The 24,014-nt window shown below is 49.7% G+C and overlaps 1 protein-coding gene across 1 annotated transcript in view; it reads left to right on the forward strand.

The window, feature by feature from the left end:
* LOC121286797 (integral membrane protein 2C-like) overlaps nt 1-24,014 on the forward strand; it is an 83,202-nt gene that overhangs the window by 45,435 nt on the left and 13,753 nt on the right. Inside the window, exon 2 of the mRNA XM_041203842.1 lies at nt 5,781-5,918. Within this exon, the coding sequence (XP_041059776.1) occupies nt 5,781-5,918 (138 nt within the window). The remainder of the gene's footprint in view (nt 1-5,780; nt 5,919-24,014) is intronic.

Genomic DNA, 24,014 nt, shown 5'->3' on the forward strand with positions numbered 1-24,014 from the left:
GAAACTGCAATGGAACAATGGGTTAAAAGCAAAAAACTGCAGATGCTGGAAATCCAAAACAAAAACAAAAATACCTGGAAAAACTCAGCAGGTCTGACAGCATCTGCGGAGAGGAACACAGTTAACGTTTCGAGTCCGTATGACTCTTCAACAGAACTTCTGTTGAAGAGTCATATGGACTCGAAACTTTCCTCTCCGTAGATGCTGTCAGACCTGCTGAGTTTTTCCATGGAACAATGGGTGATCTTTAAGAAGGTGTTTCAGGTACAGGCTATGTACATTCCAACAAGGATGAAAGGGAGGGAACCAAAGCCAGGACATTTTGGATGACCAGAGAGATACAGAATATTATAAAACAAAGAGTGTATAATGCATGTCAGGCCTGGTTCTTGCTTCAAGAATTCACCTAATATAATAAGCTGAGAGGCAAAGTGAATAGGAAATTAAGCTTGGCAAAGAGAAAATATGATAATAGAATGGTAGCATAAAAGGGAACCTAGAAATCTTGAATTGGCATGTCGTTGGTTATCCCTTGATTTGGGAATGATGTCTGCTTAGGGGCATGGGCTTCTGCCATGTCTCTTGATGTGACTCAGTGGGCAATTTTCATCCCACATATCTTTGGGTAGGTGGGGAGGGACATCACACTAAGTAGTGGGATCCAGAGTGCAGGACTTTCTTTCCTTCCCTGCCAACACTCTGCCTCATCATTAAGATGTTTGGACGCACTGTGTTGCAGCTTGATGGACAAGCTGTCGTCATCTTGAATGATCGGTAGCAAACTCCTCCCAGTCATTAAGGTCAATGCTTCTTTAAGGAGAGCTTCAGAGTATCTTTGAAGTGTTTTCTGGCAAATTGGCCATTTGAAAGTTGCAAGAGGAGGACCTGATGATTTTCAGCCATGTGGACACTGTAGCCAGTTGAAATTGATTTTGCAGGACTTGCCTCAATGATTGTGGACTTGGCTTGAAGAAGGATGCTAGTGTTTGTTTGATGGTTCTCCTTCCAGAGAATGTGACGGAAACATTGCTGATGGAATTTCTCTAGCTCTGTTATGTGTTGCCAATACACAGACCAGGCCTCGCTGCAGTACAGGAGTGTGGTAATGACATCTGTACACTTGGACTTTTGTTGACTTGTGGAGGACTTTGTTGTGAAACACTCATAGTTTGTAGAAGGCTGAACTGGCGCAGTTGATCCATTGTTGGATCTGCTCCTCAATGGTGGCCTTTTGAGACAGGTGACTGCTGTGGTGTGATAAGTGCTCAACATATTCCAGAGTTTCTCTGGAACGTAAATCAGAGGTGGAATATTTGGCTTGATATATAAGTTTTGTTTTGGTGACATTAAAGAAAAGGCCGAGTCTCTTGTATGCAGAATTGAAGTGATCACAAATGGCATGCTGATATGGTGCAGAGTGTGCAACAACATTGCAGTCATCCAAAACTGTAGGTCATAAACACTTATGGTGGCCAGTTTAATTTTGGCACGGTGGTGACTGAGGTTAAAGGGTTTTCCATCTAGATGGTATTTAATACTGACACTAGAGGGCAGTTGATCTTTGATGAAGTGAACAGTCACCAGGTAGATTGTAAATAGTCTGAGGACTATCACATAGCCTGGCTTGACACTTGTCTGGATTTTGAAGGCATCTGTTTCAGATCTCCCACTCAATTATTGAAAAAAATTGACAGGCATTTGGAGAGGTTTGAATTGCTTAAGAGCCAGTGCGGATTTGTAAAAGGCAAATTATATTTGACTAATTGAATTTTTTGATGAAGTAACAGAAAAGGTTGATGAAGGGAATATGTTGAATGTTGTCTATGTGGATTTTAAAAAGGCATTTAAGAAAATACCACATAAAAGGTTGGTTAACAAAATTGAAGCTCAGGAATAGGAGGGTTAGTGTCAACTTTGATAAACAATGGTTTAAGGACAGAAAACAGCAAGTCATGGTGAATTGTTTTTCAGTATGATTAACAGTAGTTTTCTTCAAGTGTTAGTGCTAAGACTACAGGTTTTCTGCTATCTATAAATGACTTGGATATTGGAATAGTGTAAAATTTATAAATTTTCTGACAATGCCAAACTTGGAGGTGTGACAAACAGTGAGGATGTTACCAGCTAACAGCAACAGGACATAGATAGGCAAGCAGAATGGGCAGACAAGTGGCTGATGGCATTTAATGCAGAGGAATGAGGACACATTTTGGCAGACAGGGAGAGGCAATATATACTAAATGACACTGTTCTAAAGATTGTGCAGGGACAGGTGGACCTGGAGGGTCATGTCCATAGATCTTTGAAGGTGACAGAACACATTGTCAGAGTAGTTAGCAAAGCATATGGGAGCTTGGGCTTCATAAATGGAGGTCTTGAGTACAAAAGCAGTGAAGTTAGGCTGAATGGTTATAAAACTCTGGTTAGGCCACAATTAGTACATTGCATCCAGTTCTGGTGACCACACTTTAGGAAGAATGTGAAGGTCCTTGAGAGGTGCAGAGGTGATTTACTAGGGTGATTCCAGGGATGAGGGATTACAGCTACAAAATTATGCTGGAGAAGTTAGGATTGTTCTCCTTGGAGCAAAGGAGGTTGAGGGGAGATTTGATTGAGGTATACAAGATTATGACAGATTTAGATAAGATAGACAAAGAAAAGTTGTCTCCATTAGCTAATGTTATGAACGCTCGGAGACACAGATGTAAAGTTTTGGAAAGGGATGCAAGAGTGATGTGAGGAAGAACTTTTTTACACAGTGAATGGTAGTGACCTAGAACTCATTGCTGTGAGAGTGGTAGAAATGGAGACAATCGATGATTGATAATCAAGGAAATTGGATTGGCAGTTGAGGGAAATAAACTTGCAGGGCTACAGGGATGGAGAGATTGTTCTACAGTGAGGCAGCATGAGCTCGATAGACCGAACGGTGGTCCCCTACACCATAATGACTCCATAACCCAATGACGAGGATTTTCAGCTCAGCGTACGAGCATGCACCCGACACGGCCAAGCGCGAAACAACGCTTGTCATCATGCACTCACATGATATTTCGGTCGGCATGCACCCGCGAGAGTTGGCAACATACCCGCTGACAGTTAAGGAGTCTATTAAGGCCATTAATTAATTAATTAACCCACATTTTTCCCTGCCTGTCCAACGTTATAGTTGGCGGGTGGATGAATAGGCAGGTGGCTTCTGAATTTTTTTGCGAAACCTCATCCATGGTGGGACCAGGTTTCCAACAGTAAATAAAAAATTTTAAAAAAATTTTAAATCAATTTAACATGATCTTCATGTGACTGAGTCACATGCGGGGACATGGTTATATCATTTCTAACATCTTTATGTGCCTTCAGGGAGCTTTCAGTGAGTGCTGTCCCGCACGGGTGCAGACTTCAACGCTCACACTCCTCCCGCCCCCTCCCTGGCAGTGCTGAGGCTCTCAGCGTGCATTTCACGCTGGTTGGCCGTTAATTGGTCAGCCAGAGTGAAATCGCAGTCAGGGCCCGATTGCAGGTGGCATATAATTTCGTGGCTGCTCTCGGGCCCACCCGCTGCGCCTGCCCTATGTTAGAATGTAACAATAATGCTAGTGTCTGGGCAGTTAGTGTGGACTTGAAAAATATTCTGCCTGAATCTAAAAATCTATTTCTATATTTATTCCATCAAGGTAAAATAAATGGATATACAATCATGTTTCTATAATACAAGCTTTCAGTGTGGGGTGTTAGAAGTTGCCAACAGCCCTCACTACATGCTGTTAGTTTCCCATTGCTTACAAGCTGGTTGGATGCTTGAACAGATGGCAGCCAGATCAGATGCTGAAACACATGTGGCTTCAATAACAATGACACACTTTTTCTTGTGAGGCTACTCTATTGGCTCCTGTCCAATTTATTTATTGTCCTTTAAAAGCAGTTGCTTTCATAACCATGAGCTTGAGCATCTTATTAACATACAAGGATTGAATTTTCTCAAAGCTTCTCTTACTCCACCACTTTGACAGACCCACCTGTTCATGCAAGTAGATAAATCCTGTTGAAGACACAGTGGCACTGCGGGGGAATTCAACCAAATTCCTGGAGATAATTTCTGCAATTTTTAGTGAGATGCACTGAAAGTTTAGTATCCTTACTTATCAGATACAGTTTTATATTAAACCCTAATGTTTATTGATTCTTGGTTCATTGGTCTGGAATTTGTGGCCAGTGGAGAAGGAATGATGCTTGCTGCTGACTTGGAGAAAAGCTGACCACAAAAATTTAACAGATTAGGGTATCAAGTCCCCCAAATCTAATGTGGCTTTAATTTTGGGACCATCTACATGGGATCTGTAGTGTTCAGCACCAACGAAGTGATCGAGCTGGCTGATCAGCTAATCAGGTTGAAAAATTCCCACTGACAGCAAACTATGAAGTTAAAACAATGGGTCATAAGTCACTTTTGTTTTTATAAAAAGCAAAATGAAGATTGGAACATACTCATGGAATTAAGATAGAAACTGAAATATCAGAAACTTTAAATAAAATGAAAAATATTTTTTGTATCTTAAAGCAAATTGACATTTTTAAGTGTTATTATGAATGACTGAGACTCCACACTTGTATAAAAAATAGTTTTTCAGGGTTAGAGAGGTTCTTCAACAATAATTTTGACCTTGTGTTCCATTAAAATCTCAGTTACATCTCATTCAACATGGCATAGCATTTTTAATGGTTCTTCCAGAAAGGATAGTTAAAGATCAAATCATTGATTTTATGTTGATTGGATCTGTAAAACCGCAACAGCACACCCTGTGGAGAATTGGAAAATCAATGGCAGCAACCTCAGGATTTCCACGTTTAACTGTGCATTTGTGGATGGCAGAAGCTATTGTCAGTTTTATACAGTAATGATGGTGAATGCTGACAGGTTTGTCATTTTAGCTGCATATTTCAGAATATGCCTTCTGGATCTCTGGTTCTGTGCTGAATTCATATAACTCTGTGTAAACTGATAAGCTTTAATATAAATTGCCAGCTTGCAATGTGTTGTAGTGCCACTTGCTCTTTTTCCAATGTTTCCATATAAATATCTTTGCATGGTGATGTTTTAGGGATTACAATTTTAACTGTACTGCTATACGCACAGTATTCATTCAGTGGAGCACTGTGATGTGATGGTGTGAATTCAGTCTTCCAAGGGAGGCACTCAACAACAGGCAAACATTTAGAATGTCAACACCCAAAATACCAACCAATTCCATTCCATAGGTGACTCATTGTTGCCCTAACAACCCAGCAACCATTTTCTACAGCACAGAATTTGATTTATTTTGTCTTCATTTTGATAAACAATCCTAAACAGACAGTTATCTAACACAATCACATGTGTGTGTGTGTGCTGTGGGAAACATTGCATTTTCTGGTCTTACATTAAGTATTTGCTTTTATATGCTTGGCATTCCTACGAGGCCATCCACCGAAGTTAATGTGAGAACTGGAGAAGTCCATAGAAATTTTGTCCAATTGTTCTTACTTGGATTGTGCAGTTTGAAATTGTGACTCATGGGTTGGAAAGAGCTGCTGTTAGCACTATTGCCTGGCTGGTAGATAAATTCTAAATGTGAACAACAAGACCTGTTACTAGCAGCGACTTGAGATATGAGAAATTGAATGGGAGTGTGGAATCAAACTTTATATGTGACCGACAAGGCTCCTTGGTCTGCCAACAACAGGTGAAAAAGCTTATACGGACATGGCCTTTAATGTCTAATAATTCACTTCTCTCTTTTCAGGATGTGGACACTGTTCCAGCAAGAGCTCGGAAGTCGACCATTAGTGGCTTCTGGTGCCTGACACTTGGATTGGTTATCCTTCTTTCTGGACTAATCTTGGGGGCTGTCTATGTCTACAAGCACTATTTTGTTGCTCGGGTATAGTATATATTTTATTGACTGAAAGTATAATGTTTCTTAAAATATGAAAAAAATTGTTTGACTATAACGAAATAACACCATAACTGCAAAAGGAGTCAACATTACCACCATGTGACATTGATTCACAAGACTTGGTTGCGGGGGGGGGGGGGGGGGGGGGGGGAGTCAATTTTCATTTTCTTACCATTACCAAAACAGAGCAGTAGACCAATGATATTTTGATTTCCCACTGGCCCCTGAGGCCCTCCTCCCTGCCCCACCCCGTTCACCCTTCGGCATGATTTTAAAGCAGGCCTCAAAATGGGTGACCAGTGGTCTCATCCAAAAAGAGATGAGGGGCTGATTTCTCGCAGAATTCCACGAAGTGCGGTAACAGGCGGGTAAAATGGAGTCCTACCCACCAAAGAAAATGGCAGGTTTTCACACCATATCTTCCCGAGCCCGCTTCATTTTATATTCACTCCCACGAAACACATCGTTTCCATGGCGGGCAGGCTCTCATTCGCCCGCTTACCATCACCCCGCTGTTGCATCACGCCGGCCGCCATCTTTAAAAGGCAGCCGCCAGCAAAGCGCTCATTGCCACCAGCTCACCACCGCTGCCAGGGAGACATGGCCAGCAAAAGCAAAAAGGCTGCAGCTCCCCACTTCAACGGCGGCTCCCTTGAGCGACTGCTGGATGCTGTGGAGGCCCGCTGGGACGTGCTCTACCCCCACTCTAGCCGCAGGATGGGTAGCAATGTCACCAACCCGGCTTGGGAAGCGGTGGCAGCGGTGGTTGGTGCCAACGCTCTTCAGAAGAGGACAGCAACCCAGCACTGCAAAAAGATGAATGATCTCCGTTCCGCCAGGGTAAGTCACTCTTTTCATCACTCCCAACTCTCACAGTCTCAAACCCATCACACACCCACAAGGCCCTCACTCACTGCCAGTGCAAGGGACATCACCATTCACTCTCTCCCACACATTGTCATTGTCCTCGGCCCAACCATGGGACCACTCACCACCCACACAGGCCAGGCATTCTTATCATCTGACCTGGTAGGCATCCTGATAGACTCTCCTCACCCCGATCCATGCAGGACAAACTGGCTCACAACAGGAGAGAAAGGTCACAGACATGTGGATGGATGCCGGAATTCAAAGTTCTGACAGAATTTGAAAACAGAGCCATCCAGCTGGCCGGCGATGACCGGGACCGGTCCTGTACTGACAGTGGGGTCAGCGCTGCTCTACCAAGTGAGGATCCAACAGTGCAACATCCATCAGATAACTATGCCTCTTTCACTGGCCACTGCTTTTGCAGGCACATCTGGGAAGCAGCCAACAGAGTCCACAATCCAGAGCCTCCAAGTAAGCTCCAAAGAAACCTCTGAAGAGGAATCTGAAGGCACCGTCCCTGAAGTCCCATCACAGCACTCACCCAGACCCTCCACCGGTGCAGAGACACACACCTTGGTGGGGCCTAGCTTTAGAGTAGCCTCGGGATCACAATCTGGTGAGCACATCACACTTCCTGATCTACAGCAGGCGGAGGCAGGGACTTCTCAGGTCTCCAGCACTTGGAGGACTGTTGGAGGCCAGAATGTTGCTGAGTCAGTCAGATGATGAGCCTCTGTACTCGGTCATACCTCAGTTGCTGGAGCTGCAAAGGCAAGCTTGGGAATATCAGGAAGGGATGTCCGCTGCACTCCTCAGATTGCAAGGCACGATGAAGGAGTCCGTCCATTTTCAGGCTGAGGTGATAGCGCTGGCATTGCAATGCACCGAGGTCAACACTGGTAGGATGGCGGCCGCCATGGAGACCTTGGTCCAGGACATCGCTCCTGCACTGCTGTGCATGCTTAACTCTATCGCTGATGCCGTAGTTGACCTCCAACAGTGCTTATGCGAGAGGGGTGCTGGGAAGCTCGATCTCACTCCAGCTACCCCTACCACTCACGGAGTCAGCCAGAGGCCCTCAGGCACCCATAGTGAGGAGCATCAGCAGGTGCACACTCTGGGGCCATCCACCCAGGTGACTCTGGGAGTGACCGGCCCATCTGACTCCCTGTGACCTCTGCAGATCCAGCTTCGCAGGCCAGCGATGGTGCCATTGCTACACAGCAGGACCCCGAAAGCAGGCCAGGGCCCACCAATTCTTGGCCCTTCAGAGGATGCCTGCCAAAGTCATCACAGACAGGGTGTCACAGTCAACAGGCTGCCTCCACCTCTGCTGTGGATGTCTGGGGAGCACCAAGATGAGGCAGCAGGGTTAGAACAGTAAAGGAGAATTAACTCTTTTGGAGTTAAAACAATTAAACTAAATTAACAAAATAAGGGATAAATCAAGCACAGCCCCTAAGTCAGGTCAGCTGTAAAACCAAGGACGAAGTTTAAAGGAAACTTTAATCACATTTTGATTTAATGTTTTTAAGGGGTCAACAAAACACCCCAGTCCCCGCGGTGCCCACCGAGCACGGAAGGCCTCGAGAGTGCCAGCAGACACCGCGTGCTCCTTCTCCAGGGACATCCGGCAGCGAACGTAGCCACGGAAGAGGGACAAACAATCGGGCGGGACTCCCCCGTCGATTGCCCACTGCCTGGACCTGTTAATGGCCAACTTGGCCAGGCCCAGGAGCAGGTTCACGAGGAGGTCCTCCTCCTTCCCGACCCCCTTCCGCACCGGGTGCCCATAGATCAGGAGCGTGGGGCTGAAGTGCAAACAAAACATCAATAAAAGGTTTTTCAAATAACTAAAAAGGGAGTGCAGTCTACAACACCCTATATATACATGGTCCACGGACTCCACAAGACCGCAAAAAGGGTATGTGTCCTGAGAGTCCGTGTACCTATGCATCCTCTTATTATAAGGGACTGCTGCATGCAACACCCTCCAACCCAGATCCCCAATAGAAAGGGGGAGGACACCTCCGTAGAGGGCCTCCCATCGGGGGCCTCCGCCGCCGGACGGCAACAAGGCACGCCAGGGCGTGTCTGGTCGACGGACAAGGGTGAGAAAATGTAAGGTGTGCAGCAGCAGTCTGTACAAAAAGCCCCTCTTTGCCGTGCCAAAAGGCACAGAAGGCGTGTCCCCGAGGCGGCTCATATTGCGGGGCACCAGCACCTGAGGGAGGGTTCGGGGCTTGGGGCCAATGTGGAATTCCGTCCGAACAGGGGAACGTTTAGACGGAAGACCACTGCGCACCTGGGCCACCTCAAGACCCAAAATAACGTCGGGTCCGAGCACGACCGTTCTCAGGTCTTGGATGGCATCGGGTGCGACCTGGACACTCACAGACGCGCGTCGCGCCAACTCCTGCGGGAGCATCCAGCCCAGTCCTCCGCCACCCAGCATGTCCCCGATCCTGGTCACCCCTGCGGCCACAGCCCTCCTCTCCGCCATCCACTGAAAAGGACGGAGGGGCGGATTCCTGAGCAGCGGCTCTCTGACGATAGCCGCTACTCCTGACGGGGGAGAGCTGCGTCGCGAGGCGACCACTTTCCAGACTTTGATCAGGTCCTGGTAAAAGACGGGCAACGCCTGCAAGGAGCCACCGAGGCCCAGCTGTTCTATAAACAGGAGCTGCACGTCATAATTCAGGCCGTGCACCTGACGGAAGAAATACGTCATCAGGGCACACCATCTAGGAGGAGGCTCGACGTAGAGGTATCGCTGCAGGATCTGAAGGCGGAAAGTCGCCACCTGTGTGCGTAGGCACACTAGCGCCTGACCACCCTCCCTAAGCGGGAGACTCAGAACCTTGGCAGCGACCCAGTGCAATCTTTTGTCCCAGAAGAAGTCGACTAACAATCTCTGGATTCTTGTGACAAAGTCCGGGGGAGGGGTCAAAGTGACCAGCCGATACCACAACATGGCGGCGATCAGCTGGTTTATGACCAGAACTCTACCTCGGTAAGATAGCACTCGGAGCAGTCCTGTCCAGCGCCGCAGGCGAGCGGTGACTTTCGTCTCCAGTTCCTGCCAGTTTGCCGGCCAGGATTCCTCAGCGGGGCAGAGATGGACCCCCAGGTAGAGGAGGCTGGTCCTGCTCCAGGTGAAAGGCCTGAGCTCCTCGGGTAGGGGATCCATCTGCCACTGACCGACCAGGAGTTCAGAACATTTACCCCAGTTGATCCTGGTAGAAGAAGCGGCAGAGTAGACCTCCTGGCACTCGCGCATCCTCCGCAGGTCAGCCGGGTCACTAAACATAAGGAGCACGTCATCGGCGTAAGCCGAAAGGACCACCCCGATGCCCGGCCTGCGCAGAACCAATCCCGACAACCTCCTCCGCAAGAGGCGCAGGAAAAGCTCCACGCAAATAGAATACAACTGGCCAGACAGGGTGCAGCCCTGACGTACCCCTCTCCCAAAGCGAAGGGGCGCAGTCAGGGACCCGTTAACCTTCACTAGACACTCCGCGGCGGTGTACAGAAGTCAGATCCGGGCGACAAAATGCGTCCCGAACCCGAAAGCTCGCAGAGTTCCGAGTAAGTATGCGTGATCCACCCTGTCGAACGCCTTCTCCTGATCGAGAGACAGGAAGGCGCTCGACAGACCAGCCCTCTGGGAATGGTGGATGATGTCCCGGACCAGATGGATGTTATCATAAATGGTTCGGTCCGGGACGGTGTAGGACTGGTCAGGGTGGATCATGTGGTCCAGCACGGTGCGGAGCCGAGAAGACATGGCTCGGGCGAAGATTTTGTAGTCCGTGCTGAGGAGGGAGACCGGGCGCCAGTTTTTAAGAAGGCGGAGATCCCCCTTCTTCGACAGCAGGGCAATCACGGCCCTGCGCCACGAAAGGGGCATCTCCCCGGTAGTAATGCTCTCCCCCAGGACCCCCGTGAAGTCGCTCCCCAAGACGTCCCAGAATGCCCTGAAGAACTCCACGGTCAGCCCGTCTAGTCCCGGGGTTTTGCCCCTAGAAAGACCGTCGAGTGCGCCGGTCAGCTCCCCCAGACTTATAGGGGAGTCGAGCTTTCCGGCGCACTCCGGGCCGACCTGCGGCAGGTCCTCCCACAAAACTCTGCAAGCTTCCTCACTGGACGGATCCGGAGAGAACAGGGCAGTGTAGTAATCTCGGGCAATGGCCCTGATGCCCTCCGGATCTGAGACAAGGGATCCGTCGTCGGCCAGCAGCGTAAAGAGCTGCTTACGGACCCCGAGCCTTTTTTCCAGTGAGTAGAAGAAGGGAGAGCCACGGTCCATCTCCTTTAGGAAACAGATCCACGACCTCACGAACGCGCCCCGAGACCCGACCAGTTGCAGGTCCCGCAGCGCGCCCTTCTTCTCATCGTACACCGACCGCAGGGCCGGGTCCGCGTCGGGCTGACGGAGACGTGCCTCCAGGTGGAGCACTTCCTTCTCCAACTCCTCGACCCTGGATTTGCGTCTCTTTGTCGACCCCTTCGCGTACTCTTGACAGAAAACGCGGACGTGAGTCTTGCCCACGTCCCACCATAGCCTCAAGGAGGGGAAGCCTCCCCGCTTCCTTCTCCAGCCGGCCCAGAAGCGACGGAACGAGTCCAGGAACCGCTGGTCTTCCAACAACAGGTTATTAAAATGCCAGTACGCGGACCTCGTCCGAGCACAGAACGAAGTGAGCTCCGCCCACACCAGACGGTGGTCCGTGCACGGAACCTGCTGTATAGAAGCAGCCGGAATGCAGGACACGTACGCCTTCGAAACGTAAAGGCGGTCGAGTCTGGACGCTCCGACTCCAGGTGACACAAAGGTGAACACGCTGGAGTCAGGATGGAGATTTCGCCAGACGTCCACTAAGTCGAAGGACCTGACCAGGTCCTGCAACTTACTCACACCTCGCGTGCAGTGCGGGGTACTGTGACAGTCCCAGACCCCGAGGGTGCAATTGAAATCCCCCCTGAGGACGATGCACTCGCCAGCGTCGATGGAGCCGAGATGAGTGGACACTTCTTCAAAGAAGCTGGCTTGCTGCTGCGTGCCCAGGGGAGCGTACACATTCACAAAGTGAAGCACCGCCCCCCCCCCAGACACACAGTTAGGTGCAGCAACCGGCCTGGCACCGGCTCCTTGACCCCCAAGATCTCCGGCTGAAAATGCGGGGCCAACAAGATAGCCACCCCGCCAGAATTGGAGGCTAGGTGACTCATGTAGACCCCCCCTCGCCACTCCAGGAGCCACGTGGCTTCGTCTCCCGGAACGGTATGGGTTTCTTGCAGGAAGCACAACGCATACTTCCCGTCCCTGAGGACCGAGAAGTTCTGGAATCTGCGCTGTGCGCCCCTGCTGCCGCGGATGTTGAGGCTGGCTATAGTGGTCTTCATTGTCAAAGGTACATCAAACCTTCACCTTAAGTCATTAAAAAGAAGAGGACTTTTTAGTCCTTCCTCTCCTTCAGGAGCCCAGCGAGAAAAGTTTGGACCCTCCGCCACGCGTTCCTATCCAACGCGGGAGACTTGAGAGCCTCGCGAGTGGACCAGAACACCAGCGGAAAAGAATGCCACCGGTCCAAGGCCAACTGAACCCTGTCTCGGCGACCGCGATGACTCGCCAAGAAGTCCCGGAGTTCCCTTGGGGGGATGAGGGGGGAGTCAGTGGAGGGCACCAGGGGATCCACCGCCTCGCTTCAGAGCGACTCAGCATAATCTCCAGTGCTCACCACGGACACCCCGTCCTCCTCCAGGTCGTCGCCTCCAGCTTCCGACCCCTCCCCCGCATTGAGTACGGGGGCTGATTCGGAGCTGCCAGCTGGCCCCACCTGTACCTCGATCCCACCCCCAGGATCAAGGGCAGAGGGGTCCTCTCTGGTCTCCTCTAAAGGTTTTGTGTCAGAGGGCAGCGGCAGTTCTGATGCCCGCTCTCCTCCCGGCACCGGGTCGTCCGGGGAGCTCAGGTCAAGCTCCTGACCCAAAACTAGGACGCCCGGTGCTAAGGTTTGGGAGGGAGCGGGAAGGCCCTCCTTTTCGCCGCCACCCCATGACCCGTTAACATTTGTTAAATTTTGAAAGCTACAGTCCCCCGACGAGCCAGAAGGTACCTTGGGGGTATCGAGGGTTCCCGAGTCGGGGACCACCTCAAGGGAGGTGCCTTCAGTGACCCCCGAGGGGCCCTGTTCAGGGGACTGCAGCAGGTTGACGGGGGTAAGAGTTGCAGGGGTAGGGGTTTTGAGTTCCCCAGAGGACAGGGCGAGATTTTACTTGGTGGAGACGCCACCACCTCTTCAACGGGGGAAGGGACACACCCAACCTCTTCCGTTTGGGCATCACCCACCTCCTCCGAAGCGTGACGTCTCTTCCGGGTCAGGCTGGGGGCTAGGGAGACCTCCATTTCCGAGGCCCCCTCCTCCTTGTCCAGCCCTCCCGGACACTCCACCCTCTGGGTTTTTGATGTTTGATTCCCCGGCTCGGGGTTCCGCGTCTTTTCCCCGCCGGCCCCGGGAGCACGCGCAGGGACGACGCCGGGCCCAGCACTCGGCGCCTTAGCGCCCACGGACCCGGGAGCACACGCGGACACGACGCCGGGGCCGGATGATGTTTTTTCCCCCGAGCCGGTGCCTGCAGGTTTTTGGGGGTTTTGGGGCGTTTCAGGGGCCACCTCCAGGTTGCGGGTCTTCCTCCGCACCTTCTTACGGCGCGGGGGCTCTCTCCCCGTCTCACCGGCAGCCGAGATGGCAGTGGCCGCCAGCGTCGCTTCTCCTTGCGGGGAGGGAGATGGAGTGGTGGCGGGGGGAGGAGGGGCGGTGCCAGCCGTGGCCGCTTGGGTGGGGCTCGTGGCCTTGGAGGCGGGGCAGTTCTTCCTCACGTGCCCCGCCTCCTTACAAGCATGGCACCGCACGCCCTCCACGGTCCAGAAGACCCGATAGGCGGTCCCCTCAAAATTGATAGTGAAGGCCCCCTCCAGGCACTCCTCCTGGGCCAAGCGGACAAATACCTGGGGCCGGAAGGAGTACACGTGGCGGAGGGCCGAGTCTTTGAGGCCGAGCGGGATTGGTGCAACCCCCGACCTGACCTCCCCCAGTTTATTAAGGTGGGGGAGGAGGAGCTCACTGGATAGAATAGGTGGGACGTTCGAAATAATAATTCTCTGGGCGGTGGCCTCAAGGGGATCCACCGCCAGAAAAGTCCCGCCCACAGTGAGTCCTTTTTGCAGGGCGAGGTGCACCGCCCGCTCGGACCTCAAGAAGAATATGGCCTTCCCATACATTTTAGAGGCCGCGACAATGGCTGAGGGGCCGACGACCCCAGCCATAGCCTTTACGCAGGCCTCTATTGTCATTTCAGGGTGAGCATAGCTCTTTACCCCAAGGGCCCTGGTGAGGAGGCGGAAAGGTGACAGGGCAGCGGGAGCAGCTGGAGCCACAGAAGCAGCCACCCCCGCATAGGTTTTCTTTTTTTGAGGCCCTGCCACCGGTGACAAAACCGCCTCCACATTAGCCCTCGAGGGCCCGGCCACAGGCGATGGTGAATTGGCCTTAGGGCCAGAGCCACGCCCACCCTGGGAAGGATTGGCCATTTTGTTTTTTTTTAAATTTTTAATATATATATATATATATATATTTTTTTTTAAAAAGTATACGTAGTGTTTCTCCCTAGGGAGGAAAGGGGGTGGGGGAGAGAGGTAGAAACAGCCTCCCCTCTTTTAGGCAGGAGAGGAGAAGAGGGAGAGGAGTAAAAGATAGGGAGGCACAGGAAGGAAAGAGGTAAATGTCCAGGTGGGTGTCCTTGATGGTGGATGGACGGTGGGTGGGGGCCTGATCTTCTTCAGGCAGGGGGAGGCGATGTCTTCACCAGCTACTGCTGGCCTTACCGGGGCAAAGGGCTGGGTTGGGGGAGGGGCGGCAGAAAAATGGTTTCAGCACACATACTCACCCTCCCTCTCTTCCTTCCCCAACCCCTCTGGCGGTCTTCTTGCCTCCCCCTACAAAACACAGTCCTTTATTCCCCCACCTTACACAAACAATAACATTGGACACCCACCTAGGATGTTGTTTTTAGACACAGTCCTGGCCTTTCTGTCCTGTAACAACAGAAGCTGTTCTTCTTCTCTCCCTCTCTCTCCTTTTGCTCCACACGGGCAGGTCCAGCAGCAGCAGCAACAAACACCCTCAAGTGCAGGTCCAGAGCAGCAGCAAACACCCTCGAGTGCAGGAGCAACAGCAACAGCAAACACCCTCGAGGGCAGGTCCAGCAACAGCACACAGCAGAAGCAACAACCCCAAAGGCAGCAGCAGAAACAGCTGAAACACTGAGGAGCAGCAACACCACACACCTTCTCTCCTCAGTATCAGGGAACCAACTGAATCCACAATTACCTCCACGAGATCGTTAAGAAAATGAACTCTTGATAATCTTTTAAATGAAAACCAAATCAACAAAATTGGGATAAATCAGGCACAGCCCCTAATTCAGGTCAGCTGTAAAACCAAGAACAAAGTTTAAAGGAAACTTACAAACTTTAAATCAAAATGTGATTAAAGGGATCAACAAAACACCCCAGTCCCCGCGGTGCCCACCGAGCACGGAAGGCCTCGAGAGTGCCAGCAGACACCGCGTGCTCCTTCTCCAGGGACATCCGGCAGCGAACGTAGCCGCGGAAGAGGGACAAACAATCGGGCGGGACTCCCCCGTCAATCGCCCGCTGCCTGGACCTGTTAATGGCCAACTTGGCCAGGCCCAGGAGCAGGTTCACGAGGAGGTCCTCCTCCTTCCCGACCCCCTTCCGCACCGGGTGCCCATAGATCAGGAGCGTGGGGCTGAAGTGCAAACAAAACATCAATAAAAGGTTTTTCAAATAACTAAAAAGGGAGTGCAGCCTACAACACCCTATGTATACATGGTCCACGGATTCCACAAGACCGCAAAAAGGGCATGTGTCCTGAGAGTCCGTGAACCTATGCATCCTCTTATTATAAGGGACTGCTGCATGCAACACCCTCCAACCCAGGTCCCCGATAGAAAGGGGGCGGACACCTCGGTAGAGGGCCTCCCATCGAGGGCCTCCGCCGCCGGACGGCAACAAGGCACGCCAGGGCGTGTCCGGTCGACGGACAAGGGCGAGAAAATGGAAGGTGTGAAGCAGCAGTCCATACAAAAAGCCCCTCTTTGCCGTGCCAAAAGGCACAGAGGGCATGTCCCCGAGGCGGCTCATATTGCGGGGCACCAGCACCCGAGGGAGGGTTCGGGGCTTGGGGCCAAAGTGGAATTCCGTCCGAACAGGGGAACGCTCAGACGGAAGACCACCGCGCACCTGGGCCACCTCAAGACCCAAAATAACGTCGGGTCCGAGCACGACCGTTCTCAGGTCTTGGATGGCATCGGGTGCGACCTGGACACTCACAGACGCGCGTCGCGCCAACTCCTGCGGGAGCATCCAGCCCAGTCCTCCGCCACCCAGCACATCCCCGATCCTGGTCACCCCTGCGGCCACAGCCCTCCTCTCCGCCAACCACTGAAAAGGACGGAGGGGCGGATTCCTGAGCAGCGGCTCTCTGACGATAGCCGCTACTCCTGACGGGGGAGAGCTGCGTCGCGAGGTGACCACTTTCCAGACTTTGATCAGGTCCTGGTAAAAGACGGGCAACGCCTGCAAGGAGCCACCGAGGCCCAGCTGTTCTATAAACAGGAGCTGCACGTCATAATTCAGGCCGTGCACCTGACGGAAGAAATACGTCATCAGGGCACACCATCTAGGAGGAGGCTCAACGTAGAGGTATCGCTGCAGGGTCTGAAGGCGGAAAGTCGCCACCTGTGTGCGTAGGCACACTAGCGCCTGACCACCCTCCCTAAGCGGGAGACTCAGAACCTCGGCAGCGACCCAGTGCAATCTTTTGTCCCAGAAGAAGTCAACTAACAATCTCTGGATTCTTGTGACAAAGTCTGGGGGAGGGGTCGAAGTGACCAGCCGATACCACAACATGGCAGCGATCAGCTGGTTTATGACCAGAACTCGACCTCGGTAAGATAGCACTCGGAGCAGTCCTGTCCAGCGCCGCAGGCGAGCGGTGACTTTCGTCTCCAGTTCCTGCCAGTTTGCCGGCCAGGATTCCTCAGCGGGGCAGAGATGGACTCCCAGGTAGAGGAGGCTGGTCCTGCTCCAGGTGAAAGGCCTGAGCTCCTCGGGTAGGGGATCCATCTGCCACTGACCAAAAGAAGTAACTCTTTCGAGTACAAACACGTTTCCATCTGTTTCAGATGAAGTTACGTTGTTTCATAGTTTGCCATGGTGAGATTTGAACTCTTGATACTCTTTTGAGTAAACCTGTTTCCATCTGTTTCAGATGAAGTTACATTGTTTCATAGTTTGCCATTGTGAGATTTGAACTCTTGATCTTGGGGTTACAAACCCAGTACCATAACCACTTGGCTATTTAGGCCAAGCAAAGTTATATTGTTTCATAGTTTGCCATTGTGAGATTTGAACTCTTGCTCTTGGGGTTACAAACCCAGTACCATAACCACTTGGCTATTTAAGCCAAGCCCAAGATGTAACTCTTTTGAGTACAAACCCGTTTCCATCTGTTTCAGATGAAGTTACATTGTTTCATAGTTTGCCATTGTGAGATTTGAACTCTTGATCTTAGGGTTATAAACCCAGTACCATAACCACTTGGCTATTTAGGCCAAGCCTCCTCACTGTTTCAATCCAACTGAAGTATCAACGATTCCAATGAGCTCGTTAAGGAGAATTAGTTGCACAGCCTTGTACATAATGTTGACTATTGTCAATAAATTCCTAAGAATGTCTCCCTGCCTATGGCTCCTTGTTCTGATGAGCAGTGTTCTTGTCACTCAGATGTGAAACATTTCTGCGCAAGATAAAGGCAGGTGTCTCAGTCCAGGGCTTCTTCCCTGTGCTCTGTGCAGCCTTCAGGCAAAGTGATGGTCCAGCCTCATGCTCTCTGGAAACATTACTGATGCCTGCACCTTGGCGGTGCTTTTAATTGTTGCCAGAATGTAGTGGACAGGGGCACAGAGTTCTCTCATCTTCTGTGTGCTCTCAGCACCTTTAAGGTGGTGTTGGCCCCCATCACACCAGCATCTGCAATCAGTGATGCTGTGCACCAGCTCCTGAAGAGCTGAGGTGCTGAAGGGGGACACAGCATTAGATGCACCTAAATTTTCATGGCAGCGTCTCTGAGATGGTCCTGATCATGGAGCAAAAGCGAGCTACCCCTGGCCAGACAGGAATCAAACATTCTCAAGGGCTAACTGTAGATCGATGGAGCATCCTCACTGCATGTTGTCATCATCCTGCTGCGATCGAGCGACTATTAGGGCCTCCACTGCATCTCCATGACAGGAGCACTCTCACAGAGGGTATTGGTGCTGCCATAAGCCGGACTGGAGTCAAACGTTCACAACTGTAACATGAGAATCTACAGGGACACTTCCTGCATGTCGTCGTCAAATTCCATAAACCTGGAAGCTATGAGGGCCTCCTGCATGTGCCTGCCTCATCTGGTCAGTGTGAAAGCCTCATTCCCCATTGTCATCACCACCCAGGACCCCCTCACCTTCATCCCCGGCGGTGGAGACAAGCAGCTCCTCCATCTCCTCCTCAGCCAGCTCCTCACCCCATTGCAGCGCCAGGTTGTAAAGGGTACAGCAGATGACGATGATGCATGCCATCCTCTGTGGACTGTATTGCAGGGCTCCACCAGACCGGTCCAGGCACTGGAACCACATCTTCAGCATCCCAATGGTTTGCTCCACCAAGTTGCGAGCTGCAGCATGAGCTTCATTATACCGTCGCTCCGCTGCAGTCTGGGACTGTCACATGGGTGTCATCAGCCACACCCTCTGTGGGTAGCCCTTGTCCCTGAGGAGCCATTCCTGCAGCTTCTATGGACCCTGGAAGACTGCAGGGATCTGCGAGCAACTCAGGATGTAGGCGTCGTGCACACTCCCTGGAAACCTTGCGCACTCCTGCAGGATGCGTTTCTGCTGGTTGCACACCAGCTGTGCCTTCAGTTAGTGGAAGCCCTTGTGGTTGGTGGAGTCCACTGAGTGTAGCAATGGAGACCTGAGCGCAACATGAGTGCAGTCAATCACACCCTGCACCTGTGGGAATCCTGACATCAGGATACTGGCTGTCCCGGTCCCGGGCGAAATGCATAAGGTTGTGTGCTATGGAGAAGATGGTATCCGTGACCTCATGGATCCATTTGTGGGTGATGGATTGTGAAATCCCACAGAGGTCACCTGTGGAGCCCTGAAAGGAGCCACTGACATAGAAATTGAGTGCTGCAGTCATTTTCACAGCCACTGGCAGTGGATGCCCTCCATGTCCCCTTCGCGCCAAGTCCTGCAGTAGCTGGTAGGTGTGAGCCACCAGGTCCCTAGACACACGCAGTCGTCGGCAACAATGGTTCTCGGTCATCTGCAGGAATGATAGGCGGCGTCTATAGACCCTGGGTGTCACTAGGCACCGACCAGCCATGGCTCACTGTCACTCCTGGGCAGCTTGTGCAGGAGTACCTGCTGCCCCTTCTTCCTGAGGTTGCTGCTGCTGCCTTTGCGCGGCCAGGTGCCTCAACCGCGCTTTCTCCTCCTTCTTCTATGGTCTCTGTCGGCCATCAGGCATACAGCTAGATCACCGCAATCCATGATCCTGGTGTGGTCCTCCTGCAGCATGAAAAATAAAAAGATGGGGTTACCATGGCTGTAGTTAGCACCTTTCCTGGCCCTGTGTGACCGCCCCTTAATGCTTCCCGGAGAGTGCTGGTCACCCCTCAGATGGCCAGAGATGAGTGCGCTGCATGGCTGCCCTGTCAACCTGCGACATGGGGGACGCTGGACCAAACCAGGATGCTGAGATTACAAGGAGCTTTGAGCACCTCCAGCAGTGACTGCTACATGGCCAGCTTTAGCGAGGAGATTGTACAACATGTACAGCCCAACTGCTCCGCGGTCCAATAAAGTGGTGGCAGATTTGAAGTCTATGCCGGGGGGATTGGGGGGTGGTGGTAAGGTATGGAGCGCTTGGTGGCCCTTTGGTGCCTCCGTGATGCTTGCATGGGTGGGCAGGCTTGGAGCCCAACCCCAATCATATCACTTGGCTGCGCCTGATCTGTCTCAGTTGCAGAGGGATGGTCAGTTTAAACAGGTGTCCCTAATGCGTGGCCATTTCCCTCGCTTCCCCTGCCCCCCATGTCGATTGCTTGTGAGCGGGATGCAGCACCAGGGCAACACTTGACCGCCCGCCTGCCCACCTCAGCAGTCGTCTCTGAGGCTGGCCAGCACTTACCCCCAGGCATTTACTCCCCCAACCCCTCCGCAGTCGCCTCCGGGGCCAGGCATCAGTCGTCCCCCCACCCCCCGCTGCCCCTGAGGCCTATAAACAACGAGCAAGCTGTAGAGAACACTGCTGCTCACTCACCTCAGTTCCCCCAAACTGCTGGCCGTCTAGTGCATGTTGCCTGCGTGCTGTTGTGAAACACTTCGCTGTGCTTTCCCGTATTACAATTAGCTCTCTGCCAACCAATGGTGGGAAACATAACCCGCCTGGAAGATTGCGATCTGCCTTCATGCCGTCGTGAAGTAGGTCCTGCCATATTTCCGCGCATGCCACCTATCACGCCCACCGCCAGCGGGCTCAGAAAATTCCTCCCAAGAGCTTTACTTACATTTTCAGATGTCCATTGGTACTTGACATATACAGAATCTAACCAGTGGTCCTTAAAGGAGTCACTGGAACCTGCTTTCAAACACCCAAAAATAATCTTTTGGTTCTGATTTTTGTGTAGCTAAGAGGAGCCCACTATCTGTTCTTTATATTCTTCTTCCCCAACCCGAACAGCATTGCCTAACTCCCACTTCATTCTTTTGTGCATTTTCGACTGAGAACTACAGATGAGTTGCTAGGTTCCCACCCCTCCCAATCCACAAAATGCCTGTCAGTGCTCATTAAACAGTGGCTCCTCCCCAAAATTATGCCTATGAGGCCTGACAATGAAAATGGTTTGGGCCTCCCACAGGTGAAATTGGGCAGGCAGCGCATATGCTTTGCTCACTACTTGCCCAATTTTCACTACAGTTGAAAATTGCCCCCATCAAGTGCAAGTTTAATAATGATCCAGTTAATTGGTGTTGTACATACTCATGCTACCGTCTTCTAAAGGAATATGTTCATAAATAAGCTTTGAGTTAAAATATTTATGCTCGCTTGTAATTATTACCTACATCTGTAACTCAGACCTTCCCTTAACAAAACAGATTAATGGATGATGTTTGAGCAGAATTTTCCCTTAAGGCAAGAGAGGCATATCTCTTTTTTAGAAGTCATGAAGTTCAGAGCTGAATATGTCTGAAACTCCATTAGCTTGTCATTAATTATTTAGAAAAAAATTCCAGCTTGATTTTGAACATTATTCTTGCTTCAATTTAAAAAAAAAAATCCTTGTATATGGATGTCATAGCTTTTTGGCCATCTAATTGGCATGTTTTATTTAAACCTTCAATCTAAGTTTGGTGCTAGTTAATTTGGAGACGAATTATTGGCAAACCATGTTGATGTTTTGATGTTGTCCCTCAGTTTTTAATGGTGTTTAAATATTAAGTAGAACAGCATTAAAATATTTCAATTTTTGCTAACTGATGTTCTACTTTGTGTACCCCCTACTTTTGTTTCTTTGATTTTCAACAATGGCCTATCAATTTGATCAGTAATTACTGCAGGGGATTATGGCTCTTTTTCCATTCTGCTGGATTCAGTAACTTCTACCAGTTTATAAAAATGTAAATCCAGCAATTGATCAAATTAAAAACAAAAATAATTTGAAGACTGGTTCTATTTACAAGCTCACAAGCAGTATGGTTTCAACTTTGCAAGTTTTAAATAGCACTTTGAGAATTGAATACAGTTCTATAAGTTATTAAACCATTAGAAATGAGTGACTTAGTTCTCATAATGAATATCCAGGGCTTTGATTACTGCTGATGAGGTCTCTGGGCAATGTAATGGCACTGCATGTAAAAGGCTATTGAAATAATTCCAATATATTTTCATTTGAAGCTATCCCCACTGCAGTATAAGTTATGGTTCAAGAATTGAAAAATTTCAATAGAAAATGGTTAACAATGATTTTTATCATGATTATCCTACTGACATCAATTTTCCACATATTATATAGTACACCAAAATGTTAAAACAATTTAATGAACAGCTGCTATGATGATGCCCATTTCATTATACATTAATTTTCACTCAGTTTAAATTGCCTGAGACTCTTACATTCTTTCTAAGGCCTGCAGTGCTTTTTCATAAAGAAATGAAATACACAAAGTACCAGCAGATGAGATTCTTTATTTATCAGACTCATACCTTTTAACTGATCTTCTTTTAATTGAGATATTCTGACATTAAGTGGTGTCTATGGGAGTACAGCAGTAGTGTATGTAAAATCCAGCTTCTCACTCCTGATATGAATCTGAATTCTACAATGTGAAAAATTGCAAACTGAACAGTATGAGAAAAACTCTATTTCCAGATATAGGGGCAGTCACAGTGAGTGGGCAAGAACATGGCAGATGGAATATAATGTGGGAAAATGTAAAGTTATCCAACGTGGTGAGAAAAACAGAAGTGCAGAGTATACCTTAAATGAGAGATTGGGAAGTGTTGATGTTCAAAGGGACCTGATTGCCCTTGTTCATAAATCACTGAAAGCTAACACATAGGTACAGCAAGCAATTGGGAAGGCATTAGCATGTTGGTCTTTATTGCAAGACGATTTGAGTACAGGAGTAAAGAATTCTTGCTGCAATTGGAGCCTTGGTGAGACTGAACCTGGGGTATGTGCATAGTATTGGTCTCCTTACCTAAGGAAGGACATACTTACCATAGAGGGAGTGCGACAAAGGTTCATTAGACTGATTCCTGGGATGATGGGGTTGTCCTGTGAGGAGAGATTGATGAGACTGGGCCTGTATTCTCTCGAGTTTAGAAGAATGAGAGGTGAACTCATTGCAGCATAGAAAGTTCTTTCAGGGCTCAACAGAGTAGATGCAGGAAGGAAGTCTCCCCTGGCTAGGAGGTCTAGAACCAGGGATACAGTCTCAGAATAAGAGAGAGACCATTTAGGACTGAGATGAGGAGGAATTTCTTCACTGAGGGTGGTGAATCCTTGGCATTCTCTATCCCAGAGGGGAATGGAGGTTCAGTCATTGAGTATATTCAAGACAGAGATTGATAGATTTCTAGATATTAAACTTATCAAGCTATCTGGAGATAGTGTGGTAAAATGTCAGAGGTAGAACATCAGCAATTATTAATTGAATGGCGGAGCAGGCTCAAGGGGCTGAATGGCCTACTCCTGCTCCTATTTCTTATATTCCTATGTTCCTCTTGGAAGCTCCCAGTTGACTTTTATTTGAGAGACAAGTCAGTAGTCCAAAACTGAACACAGATATACACGTTATATTTTATTTATAGGAGGAGAATTACTTCTGAAATTAATAAAATGGCATTCCCTTTTAAATATTTTCCATAACAAGGTCGCATTCTCTTTACCGGCTTGGCCCAGTGCATTAATAGAAGACGATATTGCATAATAACCACAGTTTGGTACCTCAGAGGTTGAAGTGCTTGCTTCCAAACCTTACTGGACTCCAATCTTTCTAGCCAGAATGCAATGATTTGTCAGTTCTTCTGTCTACTAGGTAAAACACCGAAAGGCAAGAAAAATGATCCACTGCTTGGCCTACCGCAAGTAAATCTGCTGGCTGTTATTGAGGAATATTTTTCAGATTGATAGAAATTTCCAAGGCCTGGAGATCCTGTCTGACTTTTCATATAAAGTGGACCAGTTGGACGTAAAAAGCTTTGAGGAAAGACAAGCTGGGGAGAATAATTTAAGCCTGAATGAAGAAAATAAAAACCGTAGCATAGCTAATAAGCTTCCCTCTCTGTATTATGAAACATTACAACAGAAGATGTAAATTACATAACAATAATTGGAGCCTTAACAGCCAATGTATGCAAGACTATTATTAATCTGGAGGGCATGGGTTTTTGTATTAGATATACAGTCAACTTCACAGAAGAATGTGGATAGTTAATTCATACAATTAAGATAAAAATCCTTTACAGGAAAACAAGCCTAAATCTAATGACACATTGTATTTGGAAAA

Source organism: Carcharodon carcharias, chromosome 2 (genome assembly GCF_017639515.1).
Source record: "Carcharodon carcharias isolate sCarCar2 chromosome 2, sCarCar2.pri, whole genome shotgun sequence".
Classification (NCBI taxonomy): Eukaryota; Metazoa; Chordata; class Chondrichthyes; order Lamniformes; family Lamnidae; genus Carcharodon; species Carcharodon carcharias.